The sequence below is a fragment of the Chiloscyllium punctatum genome, chromosome 20, assembly GCF_047496795.1.
Source record: "Chiloscyllium punctatum isolate Juve2018m chromosome 20, sChiPun1.3, whole genome shotgun sequence".
In the NCBI taxonomy this organism is placed as follows: Eukaryota; Metazoa; Chordata; class Chondrichthyes; order Orectolobiformes; family Hemiscylliidae; genus Chiloscyllium; species Chiloscyllium punctatum.
This window is the reverse complement of record NC_092758.1, coordinates 63,544,787-63,558,038: the sequence shown is the minus strand read 5'-3', so window position 1 is coordinate 63,558,038 and position 13,252 is coordinate 63,544,787. Positions and strand designations below refer to the sequence as shown.

Sequence of the window (13,252 nt, the reverse complement as noted above, 5' to 3'; positions counted from 1 at the left end):
GACGGCCGGCTGGAGAGGGGTGGGTGGGTGGGTGGGTGACGGCCGGCTGGGAGAGGGGTGGGTGGGTGGGTGGGTGACGGCCGGCTGGGAGAGGGGTGGGTGGGTGGGTGGGTGACGGCCGGCTGGGAGAGGGGTGGGTGGGTGGGTGGGTGACGGCCGGCTGGGAGAGGGGTGGGTGGGTGGGTGGGTGGGTGACGGCCGGCTGGGAGAGGGGTGGTGGGTGGGTGGGTGGGTGGGTGACGGCCGGCTGGGAGAGGGGTGGGTGGGTGGGTGGGTGGGTGACGGCCGGCTGGGAGAGGGGTGGGTGGGTGGGGTGGGTGGGTGACGGCCGGCTGGGAGAGGGGTGGGGGTGGGTGGGTGGGTGGGTGGGTGACGGCCGGCTGGGAGAGGGGTGGGTGGGTGGGTGGGTGGGTGACGGCCGGCTGGGAGAGGGGGTGGGTGACGGCCGGCTGGGAGAGGGGGTGGGTGGGTGGGGTGGGTGGGTGACGGCCGGCTGGGAGAGGGGTGGGTGACGGCCGGCTGGGAGAGGGGTGGGTGGGGGGGTGGGTGACGGCCGGCTGGGAGAGGGGTGGGTGGGTGGGTGGGTGACGGCCGGCTGGGAGAGGGGTGGGTGGGTGGGTGGGTGACGGCCGGCTGGGAGAGGGGTGGGTGGGTGGGTGGGTGACGGCCGGCTGGGAGAGGGGTGGGTGGGTGGGTGGGTGACGGCCGGCTGGGAGAGGGGTGGGTGGGTGGGTGGGTGACGGCCGGCTGGGAGAGGGGTGGGTGGGTGGGGTGGGTGACGGCCGGCTGGGAGAGGGGTGGGTGGGTGGGTGGGTGGGTGACGGGCCGGCTGGGAGAGGGGTGGGTGGGTGACGGCCGGCTGGGAGGAGGGGTGGGCGGGTGGGTGGGCCGGCGGGGAGAGGGGTGGGTGGGTGGGTGGGTGGGCGGGCCGGCGGGGAGAGGGGTGGGGTGGGTGGGCGGGGCCGGCGACGGCCGGCGAGGAGAGGGGTGGGCGGGTGGGTGGGCCGGCGACGGCCGGCGGGGAGAGGGGTGGGTGGGTGGGTGAGTGGGCCAGCGGGGAGAGAGGTGGGTGGGCCGGCGGGGAGAGGGGTGGGTGGGCCGGCGGGCATAGGAGTGGGTGGGCCGGCGGGCGACGGCCGGCGGGGAGAGAGGTGGGTGGGCCGGCGGGGAGAGGGGTGGGTGGGCCGGCGGGCAGAGGGGTGGGTGGGTGGGCGGGCAACGGCCGGCGGGGAGAGGGGCGGACGGGCGAAGGCCGGCGAGGAGAGGGGTGGGTGGGTGGGTGGGCCGGCGACGGCCGGCGGGGAGAGGGGTGGGCCGGCGGGGAGAGAGGTGGGTGGGCCGGCGGGGAGAGGGGTGGGTGGGCCGGCGGGCGGGCCGGCGGGGAGAGGGGTGGGTGGGCGGGCGGGCCGGCGGGGAGAGGGGTGGGTGGGGCGGGCGGGCGGGCCGGCGGGGAGAGGGGTGGGTGGGTGGGCGGGCGGGCCGGCGGGGAGAGGGGTGGGTGGGTGGGCGGGCGGGCCGGCGGGGAGAGGGGTGGGTGGGCGGGCGGGCCGGCGGGGAGAGGGGGTGGGTGGGCGGGCGGGCCGGCGGGGAGAGGGGTGGGTGGGCGGGCGGGCCGGCGGGGAGAGGGGTGGGTGGGCGGGCGGGCCGGCGGGGAGAGGGGGTGGGTGGGCGGGCGGGCCGGCGGGGAGAGGGGTGGGTGGGCGGGCGGGCCGGCGGGGAGAGGGGGTGGGTGGGCGGGCGGGCCGGCGGGAGAGGGGTGGGTGGGCGGGCGGGCCGGCGGGGAGAAGGGTGGGTGGGCGGGCGGGCCGGCGGGGAGAGGGGTGGGTGGGCGGGCGGGCCGGCGGGGAGAGGGGTGGGTGGGCGGGCGGGCCGGCGGGGAGAGGGGTGGGTGGGCGGGCGGGCGGGCCGGCGGGGAGAGGGGTGGGTGGGCGGGCGGGCGGGCCGGCGGGGAGAGGGGTGGGTGGGCGGGCGGGCGGGCCGGCGGGGAGAGGGGTGGGTGGGCGGGCGGGCGGGCCGGCGGGGAGAGGGGTGGGTGGGCGGGCGGGCGGGCCGGCGGGGAGAGGGGTGGGTGGGCGGGCGGGCGGGGCCGGCGGGGAGAGGGGTGGGTGGGCGGGCGGGCGGGCCGGCGGGGAGAGGGGTGGGTGGGCGGGCGGGCGGGCCGGCGGGGAGAGGGGTGGGTGGGCGGGCGGGCGGGCCGGCGGGGAGAGGGGGTGGGCGGGCGGGCGGGCCGGCGGGGAGAGGGGTGGGCGGGCGGGCGGGCCGGCGGGGGAGAGGGGTGGGCGGGCGGGCGGGCCGGCGGGGAGAGGGGTGGGCGGGCGGGCGGGCCGGCGGGAGAGGGGTGGGCGGGCGGGCGGCCGGCGGGGAGAGGGGTGGGCGGGCGGGCGGGCGGGCCGGCGGGGAGAGGGGTGGGTGGGCGGGTGGGCGGGCGGGCCGGCGGGGAGAGGGGTGGGTGGGCGGGCGGGCCGGCGTGGAGAGGGGTGGGTGGGTGGGTGGGTGGGCCGGCGGGGAGAGGGGTGGGTGGGTGGGCCGGCGGGGAGAGGGGTGGGTGGGTGGGCCGGCGGGGAGAGGGGTGGGTGGGTGGGCCGGCGGGGAGAGGGGTGGGTGGGTGGGCCGGCGGGGAGAGGGGTGGGTGGGTGGGCCGGCGGGGAGAGGGGTGGGTGGGTGGGCCGGCGGGGAGAGGGGTGGGTGGGTGGGCCGGCGGGGAGAGGGGTGGGTGGGTGGGTGGGCCGGCGGGGAGAGGGGTGGGTGGGTGGGCCGGCGGGGAGAGGGGTGGGTGGGTGGGTGAGTGGGCCGGCGGGGAGAGGGGTGGGGGGGTGGGTGAGTGGGCCGGCGGGGAGAGGGGTGGGGGGGTGGGTGGGTGGGCCGGCGGGGAGAGGGGTGGGGGGGTGGGTGGGTGGGCCGGCGGGGAGAGGGGTGGGGGGGTGGGTGGGTGGGCCGGCGGGGAGAGGGGTGGGGGGGTGGGCCGGCGGGGAGAGGGGTGGGTGGGTGGGCCGGCGGGGAGAGGGGTGGGTGGGTGGGCCGGCGGGGAGAGGGGTGGGTGGGTGGGCCGGCGGGGAGAGGGGTGGGTGGGTGGGCCGGCGGGGAGAGGGGTGGGTGGGTGGGCCGGCGGGGAGAGGGGTGGGTGGGTGGGCCGGCGACGGCCGGCGGGGGAGAGGGGTGGGTGGGCGGGCGGGCGACGGCCGGCGGGGAGAGGGGTGGGTGGCGGGCGGGCGACGGCCGGCGGGGAGAGGGGTGGGTGGGCGGGCGGGCGACGGCCGGCGGGGAGAGGGGTGGGTGGGTGGGCGGGCGGGCGGGCGACGGCCGGCGGGGAGAGGGGTGGGTGGGTGGGCGGGCGGGCGGGCGACGGCCGGCGGGGAGAGGGGTGGGTGGGCGGGCGGGCGACGGCCGGCGGGGAGAGGGGTGGGTGGGTGGGCGGGCGGGCGACGGCCGGCGGGGTGAGGGGTGGGTGGGGCGGGCGGGCGGGCGACGACCGGCGGGGAGAGGGGTGGGTGGGTGGGCGGGCGACGACCGGCGGGGAGAGGGGTGGGTGGGCGGGCGACGGCCGGCGGGGAGAGGGGCGGACGGGCGACGGCCGGCGGGGAGACGGGCGGGCGGGCGGGCGGGCGACGGCCGGCGGCGGGAGGGGTGGGTGGGTGACGGCCGGCGGCGGGTGGGTGGGTGACGGCCGGCGGCGGGAGGGGGGGCGCGGGTGGGTGGGTGACGGCCGGCGGCGGGAGGGGGGGGGCGACGGCCGGCGGCGGGAGGGGGGGGGGGGGTGGGTGGGTGACGGCCGGCGGGGAGAGGGGTGGGTGGGTGGGCCGGAGGGGAGAGGGGTGGGCGGGTGGGTGGGTGGGCCGGCGGGGAGAGGGGTGGGCCGGCGGGGAGAGGGGTGGGCGGGCGGGTGGGTGGGCCGGCGGGGAGAGGGGTGGGCCGGCGGGGAGAGGGGTGGGCGGGTGGGTGGGTGGGCCGGCGGGGAGAGGGGTGGGCGGGTGGGCCGGCGGGGAGAGGGGTGGGTGGGTGGGGTGGGCGGGTGGGCCGGCGGGGAGAGGGGTGGGTGGGTGGGTGGGCCGGCGGGGAGAGGGGGTGGGTGGGTGGGTGGGCCGGCGGGGAGAGGGGTGGGTGGGTGGGTGGGCCGGCGGGGAGAGGGGTGGGTGGGCCGGCGGGGAGAGGGGTGAGTGGGCCGGCGGGGAGAGGGGTGGGTGGGTGGGCGGGCGACGGCCGGCGGGGAGAGGGGCGGGCGGGCGACGGCCGGCGAGGAGAGGGGTGGGTGGGTGGGTGGGCCGGCGACGGCCGGCGGGGAGAGGGGTGGGTGGGTGGGTGGGTGGGCCGGCGGGGAGAGAGGTGGGTGGGCCGGCGGGGAGAGGGGTTGGTGGGCCGGCGGGCAGAGGGGTGGGGGGGTGGGTGGGCCGGCGGGCAGAGGGGTGGGGGGGGTGGGCGGGCGACGGCCGGTGGGGAGAGGGGCGGGCGGGCGACGGCCGGCGGGGAGAGGGGTGGGTGGGCGGGCGGGCGACGGCCGGCGGGGAGAGGGGTGGGTGGGCGGGCGGGCGACGGCCGCGGGGAGAGGGGTGGGTGGGCGGGCGGGCGACGGCCGACGGGGAGAGGGGTGGGTGGGTGGGCGGGGCGGGCGACGGCCGACGGGGAGAGGGGTGGGTGGGTGGGTGGGCGGGCGACGGCCGACGGGGAGAGGGGTGGGTGGGCGGGCGGGCGGGCGACGGCCGGCGGGGAGAGGGGTGGGTGGGTGGGTGGGCGGGCGGGCGGGCGACAGCCGGCGGGGAGAGGGGTGGGTGGGCGGGCGGGCGGGCGGGCGACGGCCGGTGGGGAGAGGGGTGGGTGGGTGGGTGGGTGACGGCCGGCTGGGAGAGGGGTGGGTGGGTGGGTGGGTGGGTGACGGCCGGCTGGGAGAGGGGTGGGTGGGTGGGTGGGTGACGGCCGGCTGGAGAGGGGTGGGTGGGTGGGTGGGTGGGTGACGGCCGGCTGGGAGAGGGGTGGGTGGGTGGGTGGGTGGGTGACGGCCGGCTGGGAGAGGGGTGGGTGGGTGGGTGGGTGGGTGACGGCCGGCTGGGAGAGGGGTGGGTGGGTGGGTGGGTGGGTGACGGCCGGCTGGGAGAGGGGTGGGTGGGTGGGTGGGTGGGTGACGGCCGGCTGGGAGAGGGGTGGGTGGGTGGGTGGGTGGGTGACGGCCGGCTGGGAGAGGGGTGGGTGGGTGGGTGGGTGGGTGACGGCCGGCTGGGAGAGGGTGGTGGGTGGGTGGGTGGGTGGGTGACGGCCGGCTGGGAGAGTGGTGGGTGGGTGGGTGGGTGGGTGGGTGACGGCCGGCTGGGAGAGGGTGGGTGGGTGGGTGGGTGGGTGGGTGACGGCCGGCTGGGAGAGGGGTGGGTGGGTGGGTGGGGTGGGTGGGTGACGGCCGGCTGGGAGAGGGGTGGGTGGGTGGGTGGGTGACGGCCGGCTGGGAGAGGGGGTGGGTGGGTGGGTGGGTGACGGCCGGCTGGGAGAGGGGTGGGTGGGTGGGTGGGTGACGGCCGGCTGGGAGAGGGGTGGGTGGGTGGGTGGGTGACGGCCGGCTGGGAGAGGGGTGGGTGGGTGGGTGGGTGACGGCCGGCTGGGAGAGGGGTGGGTGGGTGGGTGGGTGACGGCCGGCTGGGAGAGGGGTGGGTGGGTGGGTGGGTGGGTGACGGCCGGCTGGGAGAGGGGTGGGTGGGTGGGTGGGTGGGGTGACGGCCGGCTGGGAGAGGGGTGGGTGGGTGGGTGGGTGGGTGACGGCCGGCTGGGAGAGGGGTGGGTGACGGCCGGCTGGAGAGGGGGTGGGTGGGTGGGTGGGTGACGGCCGGCTGGGAGAGGGGTGGGTGGGTGGGTGGGTGACGGCCGGCTGGGAGAGGGGTGGGTGGGTGGGTGGGTGGGTGACGGCCGGCTGGGAGAGGGGTGGGTGGGTGACGGCCGGCTGGGAGAGGGGTGGGCGGGTGGGTGGGCCGGCGGGGAGAGGGGTGGGTGGGTGGGTGGGTGGGCCGGCGGGGAGAGGGGTGGGTGGGTGGGTGGGCGGGCCGGCGGGGAGAGGGGTGGGTGGGTGGGTGGGCCGGCGACGGCCGGCGAGGAGAGGGGTGGGCGGGTGGGTGGGCCGGCGACGGCCGGCGAGGAGAGGGGTGGGCGGGTGGGTGGGCCGGCAACGGCCGGCGGGGAGAGGGGTGGGTGGGTGGGTGAGTGGGCCAGCGGGGAGAGAGGTGGGTGGGCCGGCGGGGAGAGGGGTGGGTGGGCCGGCGGGCATAGGAGTGGGTGGGCCGGCGGGCGACGGCCGGCGGGGAGAGGGGCGGGCGGGCGACGGCCGGCGGGGAGAGGGGTGGGTGGGCGGGCGGGCGGGCGACGGCCGGCGGGGAGAGGGGTGGGTGGGTGGGTGGGTGGGCGGGGCGGGCGGGCGACGGCCGGCGGGGAGAGGGGCGGGCGGGCGGGCGACGGCCGGCGGGGAGAGGGGTGGGCGGGCGACGGCCGGCGGGGAGAGGGGTGGGTGGGTGGGTGGGTGGGTGGGCGGGCGACGGCCGGCGGGGAGAGGGGTGGGTGGGTGGGCGGGCGACGGCCGGCGGGGAGAGGGGTGGGTGGGTGGGTGGGCGGGCGACGGCCGGCGGGGAGAGGGGTGGGTGGGTGGGTGGGCGGGCGACGGCCGGCGGGGAGAGGGGTGGGTGGGTGGGTGGGCGGGCGACGGCCGGCGGGGAGAGGGGTGGGTGGGTGGGTGGGTGGGCGGGCGACGGCCGGCGGGGAGAGGGGTGGGTGGGTGGGTGGGCCGGCGACGGCCGGCGGGGAGAGGGGTGGGTGGGTGGGCCGGCGACGGCCGGCGGGGAGAGGGGTGGCTGGGTGGGTGGGCCGGCGACGGCCGGCGGGGAGAGGGGTGGGTGGGTGGGTGGGCCGGCGACGGCCGGCGGGGAGAGGGGTGGGTGGGTGGGTGTGTGGGCCAGCGGGGAGAGGGGTGGGTGGGCGGGTGGGCGACGGCCGGCGGGGAGAGGGGTGGGTGGGTGGGCGGGCGGGCGACGGCCAGCGGGGAGAGGGGTGGGTGGGCGGGCGGGCGACGGCCGGCGGGGAGAGGGGTGGGTGGGCGGGCGGGCGGGCGGGCGACGGCCGGCGGGGAGAGGGGTGGGTGGGCGGGCGACGGCCGGCGGGGAGAGGGGTGGGTGGGTGGGTGGGCGGGCGACGGCCGGCGGGGAGAGGGGCGGACGGGCGACGGCCGGCGGGGAGAGGGGCGGGCGGGCGACGGCCGGAGGCGGGAGGGGTAGGTGGGTGACTGCCGGCGGCGGGAGGGGGGGGGGCGGGTGGGTGACGGCCGGCGGCGGGAGGGGGGGGCGGGTGGGTGGGTGACGGCCGGCGGCGGGAGGGGGGGCGCGGGTGGGTGGGTGATGGCCGGGGGGGGCGGGTGGGTGGGTGACGGCCGGCGGCGGGAGGGGGGGGGGGGCGGGTGGGTGGGTGACGGCCGGCGGCGGGAGGGGTGGGTGGGTGAGTGACGGCCGGCGGCGGGAGGGGTGGGTGGGTGAGTGACGGCCGGCGGCGGGAGGGGTGGGTGGGTGGGTGACGGCCGGCGGCGGGAGGGGTGGGTGGGTGGGTGACGGCCAGCGGCGGGAGGGGTGGGTGGGTGACGGCCGGCGGCGGGAGGGGTGGATGGGTGGGTGGGTGGGTGACGGCCGGCGGCGGGGGGGGGGTGGGTGGGTGGGTGGGTGACGGCCGGCGGCGGGAGGGGTGGGTGGGTGGGTGGGTGACGGACGGCGGCGGGAGGGGTGGGTGGGTGGGTGGGTGCGTGGCCGCCGCCGGCGGGAGGGGTGGGTGCGTGGCCGCCGGCGGCGGCAGGGGTGGGTGGGTGCGTGGCCGCAGGCGGCAGGAGGGGTCAGTGGCAGCCACTGATGGGAAGGGTGGGTGACAGTAGCCCGGGGGAGGGGTTGAGTGATGATTGTGTCTGGGTGAGTGATTGTTGAAGGTGTGTGTGCACCGGGTGGGTGCCCTCTGCGGCTGGTCTCTTCTCGGTCATTGTGGAGGCGAGTGGGGGGCGGGGGCGGGGGCGGGGGCGGGGGATCCCCGTTTCAGTTGGCAGCCCTGAGCCCTGTCCCAGTATCTGAGGGGCCGCCAGGGTCCCCTCCCCACCCGGGCGGTGGCCCTCCCCTGGCCCCTGGCCCCTGTCTCCTGGCCCCTGGCCCCTGTCTCCTGGCCCCTGTCTCCTGGCCCCTGGCCCCTGGCCCCTGTCTCCTGGCCCCTGGCTCCTGGCCCCTGGCCCCTGCCCCCTGGCCCCTGCCCCCTGGCCCCTGTCTCCTGTCCACTAGCCCCTGACCCCTGGCCCCTGCTCCCTGGCCCCTGGCCCCTGTCTCCTGGCCCCTGGCCCCTGTCTCCTGGCCCCTGTCTCCTGTCCACTAGCCCCTGACCCCTGTCCCCTGGCCCCTGTCTCCTGGCCCCTGCCCCCTGCCCCCTGGCCCCTGCCCCCTGTCCACTAGCCCCTGACCCCTGTCCCCTGTCCCCTGTCCCCTGGCCCCTGTCCCCTGTCCCCTGGCCCCTGCCCCCTGGCCCCTGCCCCCTCACCTTGGCTCTCAGCGCCTGGTGGATGTCGCTCGCCAGTTGCCCCTTCCACCACTGATCCTCCGACTCCATCCTTCCCATTCACACAAAGAGGCCCTTCGGATCCGAACACACCGTCATCCGGCAGCGACGGCGGCCGGGGCTCTGGGTCGTTAGGGCGGGCCAGGCCTGGCCCGACCCAGCGGAGGCCGGCCCGCCGCGAGGCCTGGGTGGCGGAGAGCCGAAGCCCTGAGACCAACCGCGGCCACTACAGCTGCCTCCTCCAGAGCGGTCGCTGTGCCTCACGACGCATGCGCGAGCAGCTCACCGGCCATCCGAGTCTGTGGGCAGGGCCAACCATGGTTCAGTGGGCGTGGTTAACCTGTGTGGGGCGGGGCTATGGTTGAGTGGGCGTGGTTAACATGTATAGGGCGGGGCTTTGGTTGAGTGGGCGTGGTTAACCTGTGTAGGGCGGGGCGATGTCGTGAGGGTGCGCAACTGCTTTGGAAAGGGGTGGGAGTCTAGGTCATGGGTCCGGCTTCAGAATCCTCATAAATAGCAAAATAAATAAATCATGGAGCGAGCATGTTTACAATACTGAATAGCCATAAAAATATGATGTGGCGGTGCCAGTGTTGGACTAAGTCAAAAGTGAGACGACGCCAGGTTACAGTCTAACTCACTTTATCTGACTAAGGAGCAGGGCTCAGAAAACTTGTGATTTCAAATAAACCTGTTGGACTATAATCTCGTGTGCTGTGATTTCTGAATAAAATGTATGAACTCGTAAGAAAGGTCTTCCATACTCATTTCTTTTTAGGAATTGAATGTATCAATTTGACATTACTTATCCTGGGGAAGGAGTTAATAGAGTCATTTTGGGACAGTTTTTGTTTAGAACATTGGTTGATCTAGTTGTTAAGAGTTCCTGTAGTGTGGAAACAGGCCCTTCAGCCTAACAAATCCACACCAACCCTCTGACAAGTGACCAATCCAGACCCATTCTCCTACCCTACATTTACCCCTGACTCATGCACCTAGCCTACACATCCCTGAACACTACGGGGAATTTAGCACAGCCAATTCACCTGCACATCTTTAAACTGTGAGAGAAAACCCACACAGACACAGGGAGAATGTGTAAACTCCACTCACAGTCACCCAAGGCTGGAATCAAACCTTGGTCCCTGATGTTGTGAGGCAGCTGTGCTAACCATTGAGCCACCATGCCAATAGGATTAAAAATCGTGCGTGTAGAGTATGTGCGTAGGATTAAAAATGATCTCATCTAAAGAAAGTAAAAATAATCATTACGTGACAGAATTTCACATTCAGCTGGGGGGGGTGGGGGTGGGGGTGGGGTGAGAAATGTGTGTTTGAAACAATGTCTTAAATTTAAATAAAGGCAGTTACAAAGTATAAAGTGCCTAAATAAAATGGGAAAATAGATTTAGAGAGAAGCTAGCAGAGAAGCAATAGTAGTTATTTAAGAAAATATTTCATAACTCTCAACAAAAGAATTCTCATTTGGGAAGAAAAACTTGATGAAAACAATGCCTAATTCATCACACTAAAGGTGACGCCACTAACACTATACACTCTCTCTCTCACACACACACGTACTCACACACTCATGCACACCTTCCTTCATACACTCTCCACACACTCACACCCATGTGCACACCCTCTCACAGGCATATACTCCATCACACTCACCCACACAGTCTATCAAGCTTTCACACACACATTCTCACCCTCTCTCCCCCACATGCACACACAAACACATATAAGTCAATGGGGTAAAATTGCATTTTCAGAATTATATTTGCAGACAAATTCTACTCTGTTCAAAAAGCACACAATCCATAGGCAGCCAATGTTTTTTATAATGCATGTGACATTTTATAAATTCCTCCTTTGGAAGTGGAACCAGTCTGACTCAAGATTGAAATACACACAGACTCTAACCCTCTAATCTCTCACCTTTAATGCATTTTCTGAGCTGAGATGTCACTTTTCTTTATAAAACCTGACGTTATCTTGGGAATGTGACTTAAAGAAGTTCTGGGATTTGCATATTAATAGATCAAATCCTGCAAAACATTTTGAAAAATGAAAGACGTAACAGCAATCTGGGTTTGTTCCATATATCACATCAGTCAATATCTCACATCAGTCAATATATTACATCAGTTGTATGACACTCTGATCTTTTGTTATAAATTCTGTATCCTATGATTCTGCTGCACCAGCTATCTGACGACGGAGCAGCGCTCCAAATGCTTCTACTTCCAAATAAACCTGTTGGACTATAATCTGGTATTGTATGGTTTTTAACTTTGTCCACCTCAGTTCAACACCGGCACTTCCACATCATGGCAATTCATTACCAATTAAGGAAATTGATGATAATGATATTAAGTTTAAAAAATCTGTGCAATGCTGCAAAGATTTGTAGTAGATATTTTTAGAATTTTGAAACCAGCAAAGAATGGTTAAGAAATGAGTAATTCAAGTATAAGAAAAAGCAAGAAATATAAAAATAGTTAGTAAAAGTTTCTCCAAGTATGTACAAAGCAAGACTGTACTGACAAGTGAGGATTGGACCTCTTTGCAGTGAGACAGTGGAGTTAATTGGTCACAAGAAAACAAGTATTTTGTAGCTAACTTTACTATAGAAGATACAATTAGCATAGCAGACAAAAGTGCAGGAGGATGGAATTGGGAGGGCTGATGATAAAACAATCATGACTACCAGAAAGGATTGGAAGAGCAAAAGGTTGACAATTCCTCTGGACCTGATGACCTGCATGGCAAGAGGTATCTGCAGGGATAGTGAATGCATTGATTGCAAATTTCAAAATTTCTGGAAAAGTTGAAGCAGTTCAGAATGCCCCAGAATTAACACTTCTAGTGAAGAAAGGATGACAACTACAGGCCAGCCAGTCTAACACATGTTTTTGGGAAATTGTGAGAGTCTATTGCAAGGAAGGTAGTAACAGGACAAATAGAATATCGTAATGCAATCAGACGGTGTCAATATATTTTGTAAAATGGAATTTGTGTTTGAAATTTTTTTTTGAGAATGAAGCAAGCAGAAAAGTTGTAATATATTAAGCTTTGTATAAAAGCATATATTAAGGTGAGATATACATTCATGGTGTTGGTGATATCAAGAAATTGAAAGTGGTTTGGCTTACTAACAAAAAGGACAGAGTGGAAATAAATGAATACTTTTGGGACTGACAAACTGAACTTGTGGCATGTCACAGGGATCAACACTGGGCCTTATTTATTAATGATCTACATTAATGATTTTGATGAAGGGACCAACTGTACTGTAATAAACTTTTCTGATGATAATTGGCAAATGGGATATATTGTGGGAAAATGTGAGATCGGTTTTGGTAGTTAGAGTAGAGTTTTAAAGATGTTGCCAGACTTGTAGAGTTTGAGCTAGAAGGAGTGGCTGAATAGCATGAGCTATTTTCCAATGAGCATTGGAGGCTGAGGGGTGACCTTCTAGAGGTTTATAAAATCATGAAGGGCATGGATAGGTAAACAGACCAGGTCTTTACCCAGGGTAGGGAAGTCCAAAGCTAGAGGGTACAGTTTAAGTTGAGAGAGAGGAAAGATTGAAAAGGGACCTGAGGGACAACTTTTTCATCTTAGAAAGTAGTACATCAATGGAATTAGCTGCCAGAGGAAGTGGTGGAGGCTGGTACAATTGCAACATTTGAAAGGCATCATTTGAAAGGAATGAATAGGAAGGGTTTGGGCCAAATAAGAAGGGATATGGGCCAAATGCTGGAAAATGGGGCTAGATTAATTTAGGACATCTGGTTGGCATGGACAGGTTGGACTGGAGGGTCCTTTTCTATGCTGTATGTCTCTATGACTCTAAAAGCAGAATGTTGTTTAAATATAGAGAGAGATTGCAGAATGCATAAGTACAGAGAGATCCAAGTATCCTTGTACATAAATCACAAAGTGTTAGCATAGAGAAACAACAAGTAATTAGGAAGGCAAATGGAATGTTGGCCTTTATTGCAATGGACTGGACATTAAAGCAAGGAATCCTTGTTTCAACTGTTCAGGACATTGGTGAGACTGCATCTGTTTTACGGTGTACAGTTTTGATCTTCAGATTTAAGGTTAGAAATCCTTGCATTGGAGGCAGTTCAATAAACATTCATTTGACTGAGTCCAGGAACAAAAGAATTGTCTTATTTCAAAAGATTTTTATTTTACTTACTTAAAGAAGTTAAAAACCACACAACACCAGGTTATAGTCCAACAGTTTTATTTGGAAGTAGAAGCTTTTGGAGTGCTGCTCCTTTGTTAGATGGCTAGTGGAGCAGGATCATGGGACACAGAACTTATAGTTCTATAAATCTTTTCAATGGATCTCACCTCATGACCATAGATCATGGGCTAATCTCAGTAGATTCATTTGGGAAATTGCAAATAGCAAAAAAATACCATTTGTCCCAATTTTGTGGATATTTATAACAATGTCTCTTAATCATTGTCTTGAGTCTGATGGTACATCTACAAAACTCCCTGAATTTGCAGTGATAGTTATGGACTTTAATAATTTCATACCCAAATCACTTATGGTGTCTTGAAAAGCCTTAGGCTTTGGGCTGATTATTACCAAGAATGGGCGAAATGTCATTTTTGTCAAGTTTTATGGAGGGTTTCTCTCTGTAGTGGCTAGTGTGTTTTCTCAAGCTATTGTCCCAAGCTTACCTTA

The 13,252-nt window shown here is 67.2% G+C and overlaps 1 protein-coding gene across 1 annotated transcript in view; it reads right to left on the bottom strand.

Annotated features, from left to right (window-relative positions):
• ccnjl (cyclin J-like) overlaps positions 1-8,792 on the bottom strand; it is a 94,069-nt gene extending 85,277 nt beyond the window's left edge. Inside the window, exon 1 of the mRNA XM_072591029.1 lies at positions 8,521-8,792. Coding sequence (XP_072447130.1) covers positions 8,521-8,598 — 78 coding nt within the window. The 5' untranslated portion in view covers positions 8,599-8,792. The remainder of the gene's footprint in view (positions 1-8,520) is intronic.
• Between the last annotated feature and the right edge of the window lie 4,460 nt (positions 8,793-13,252).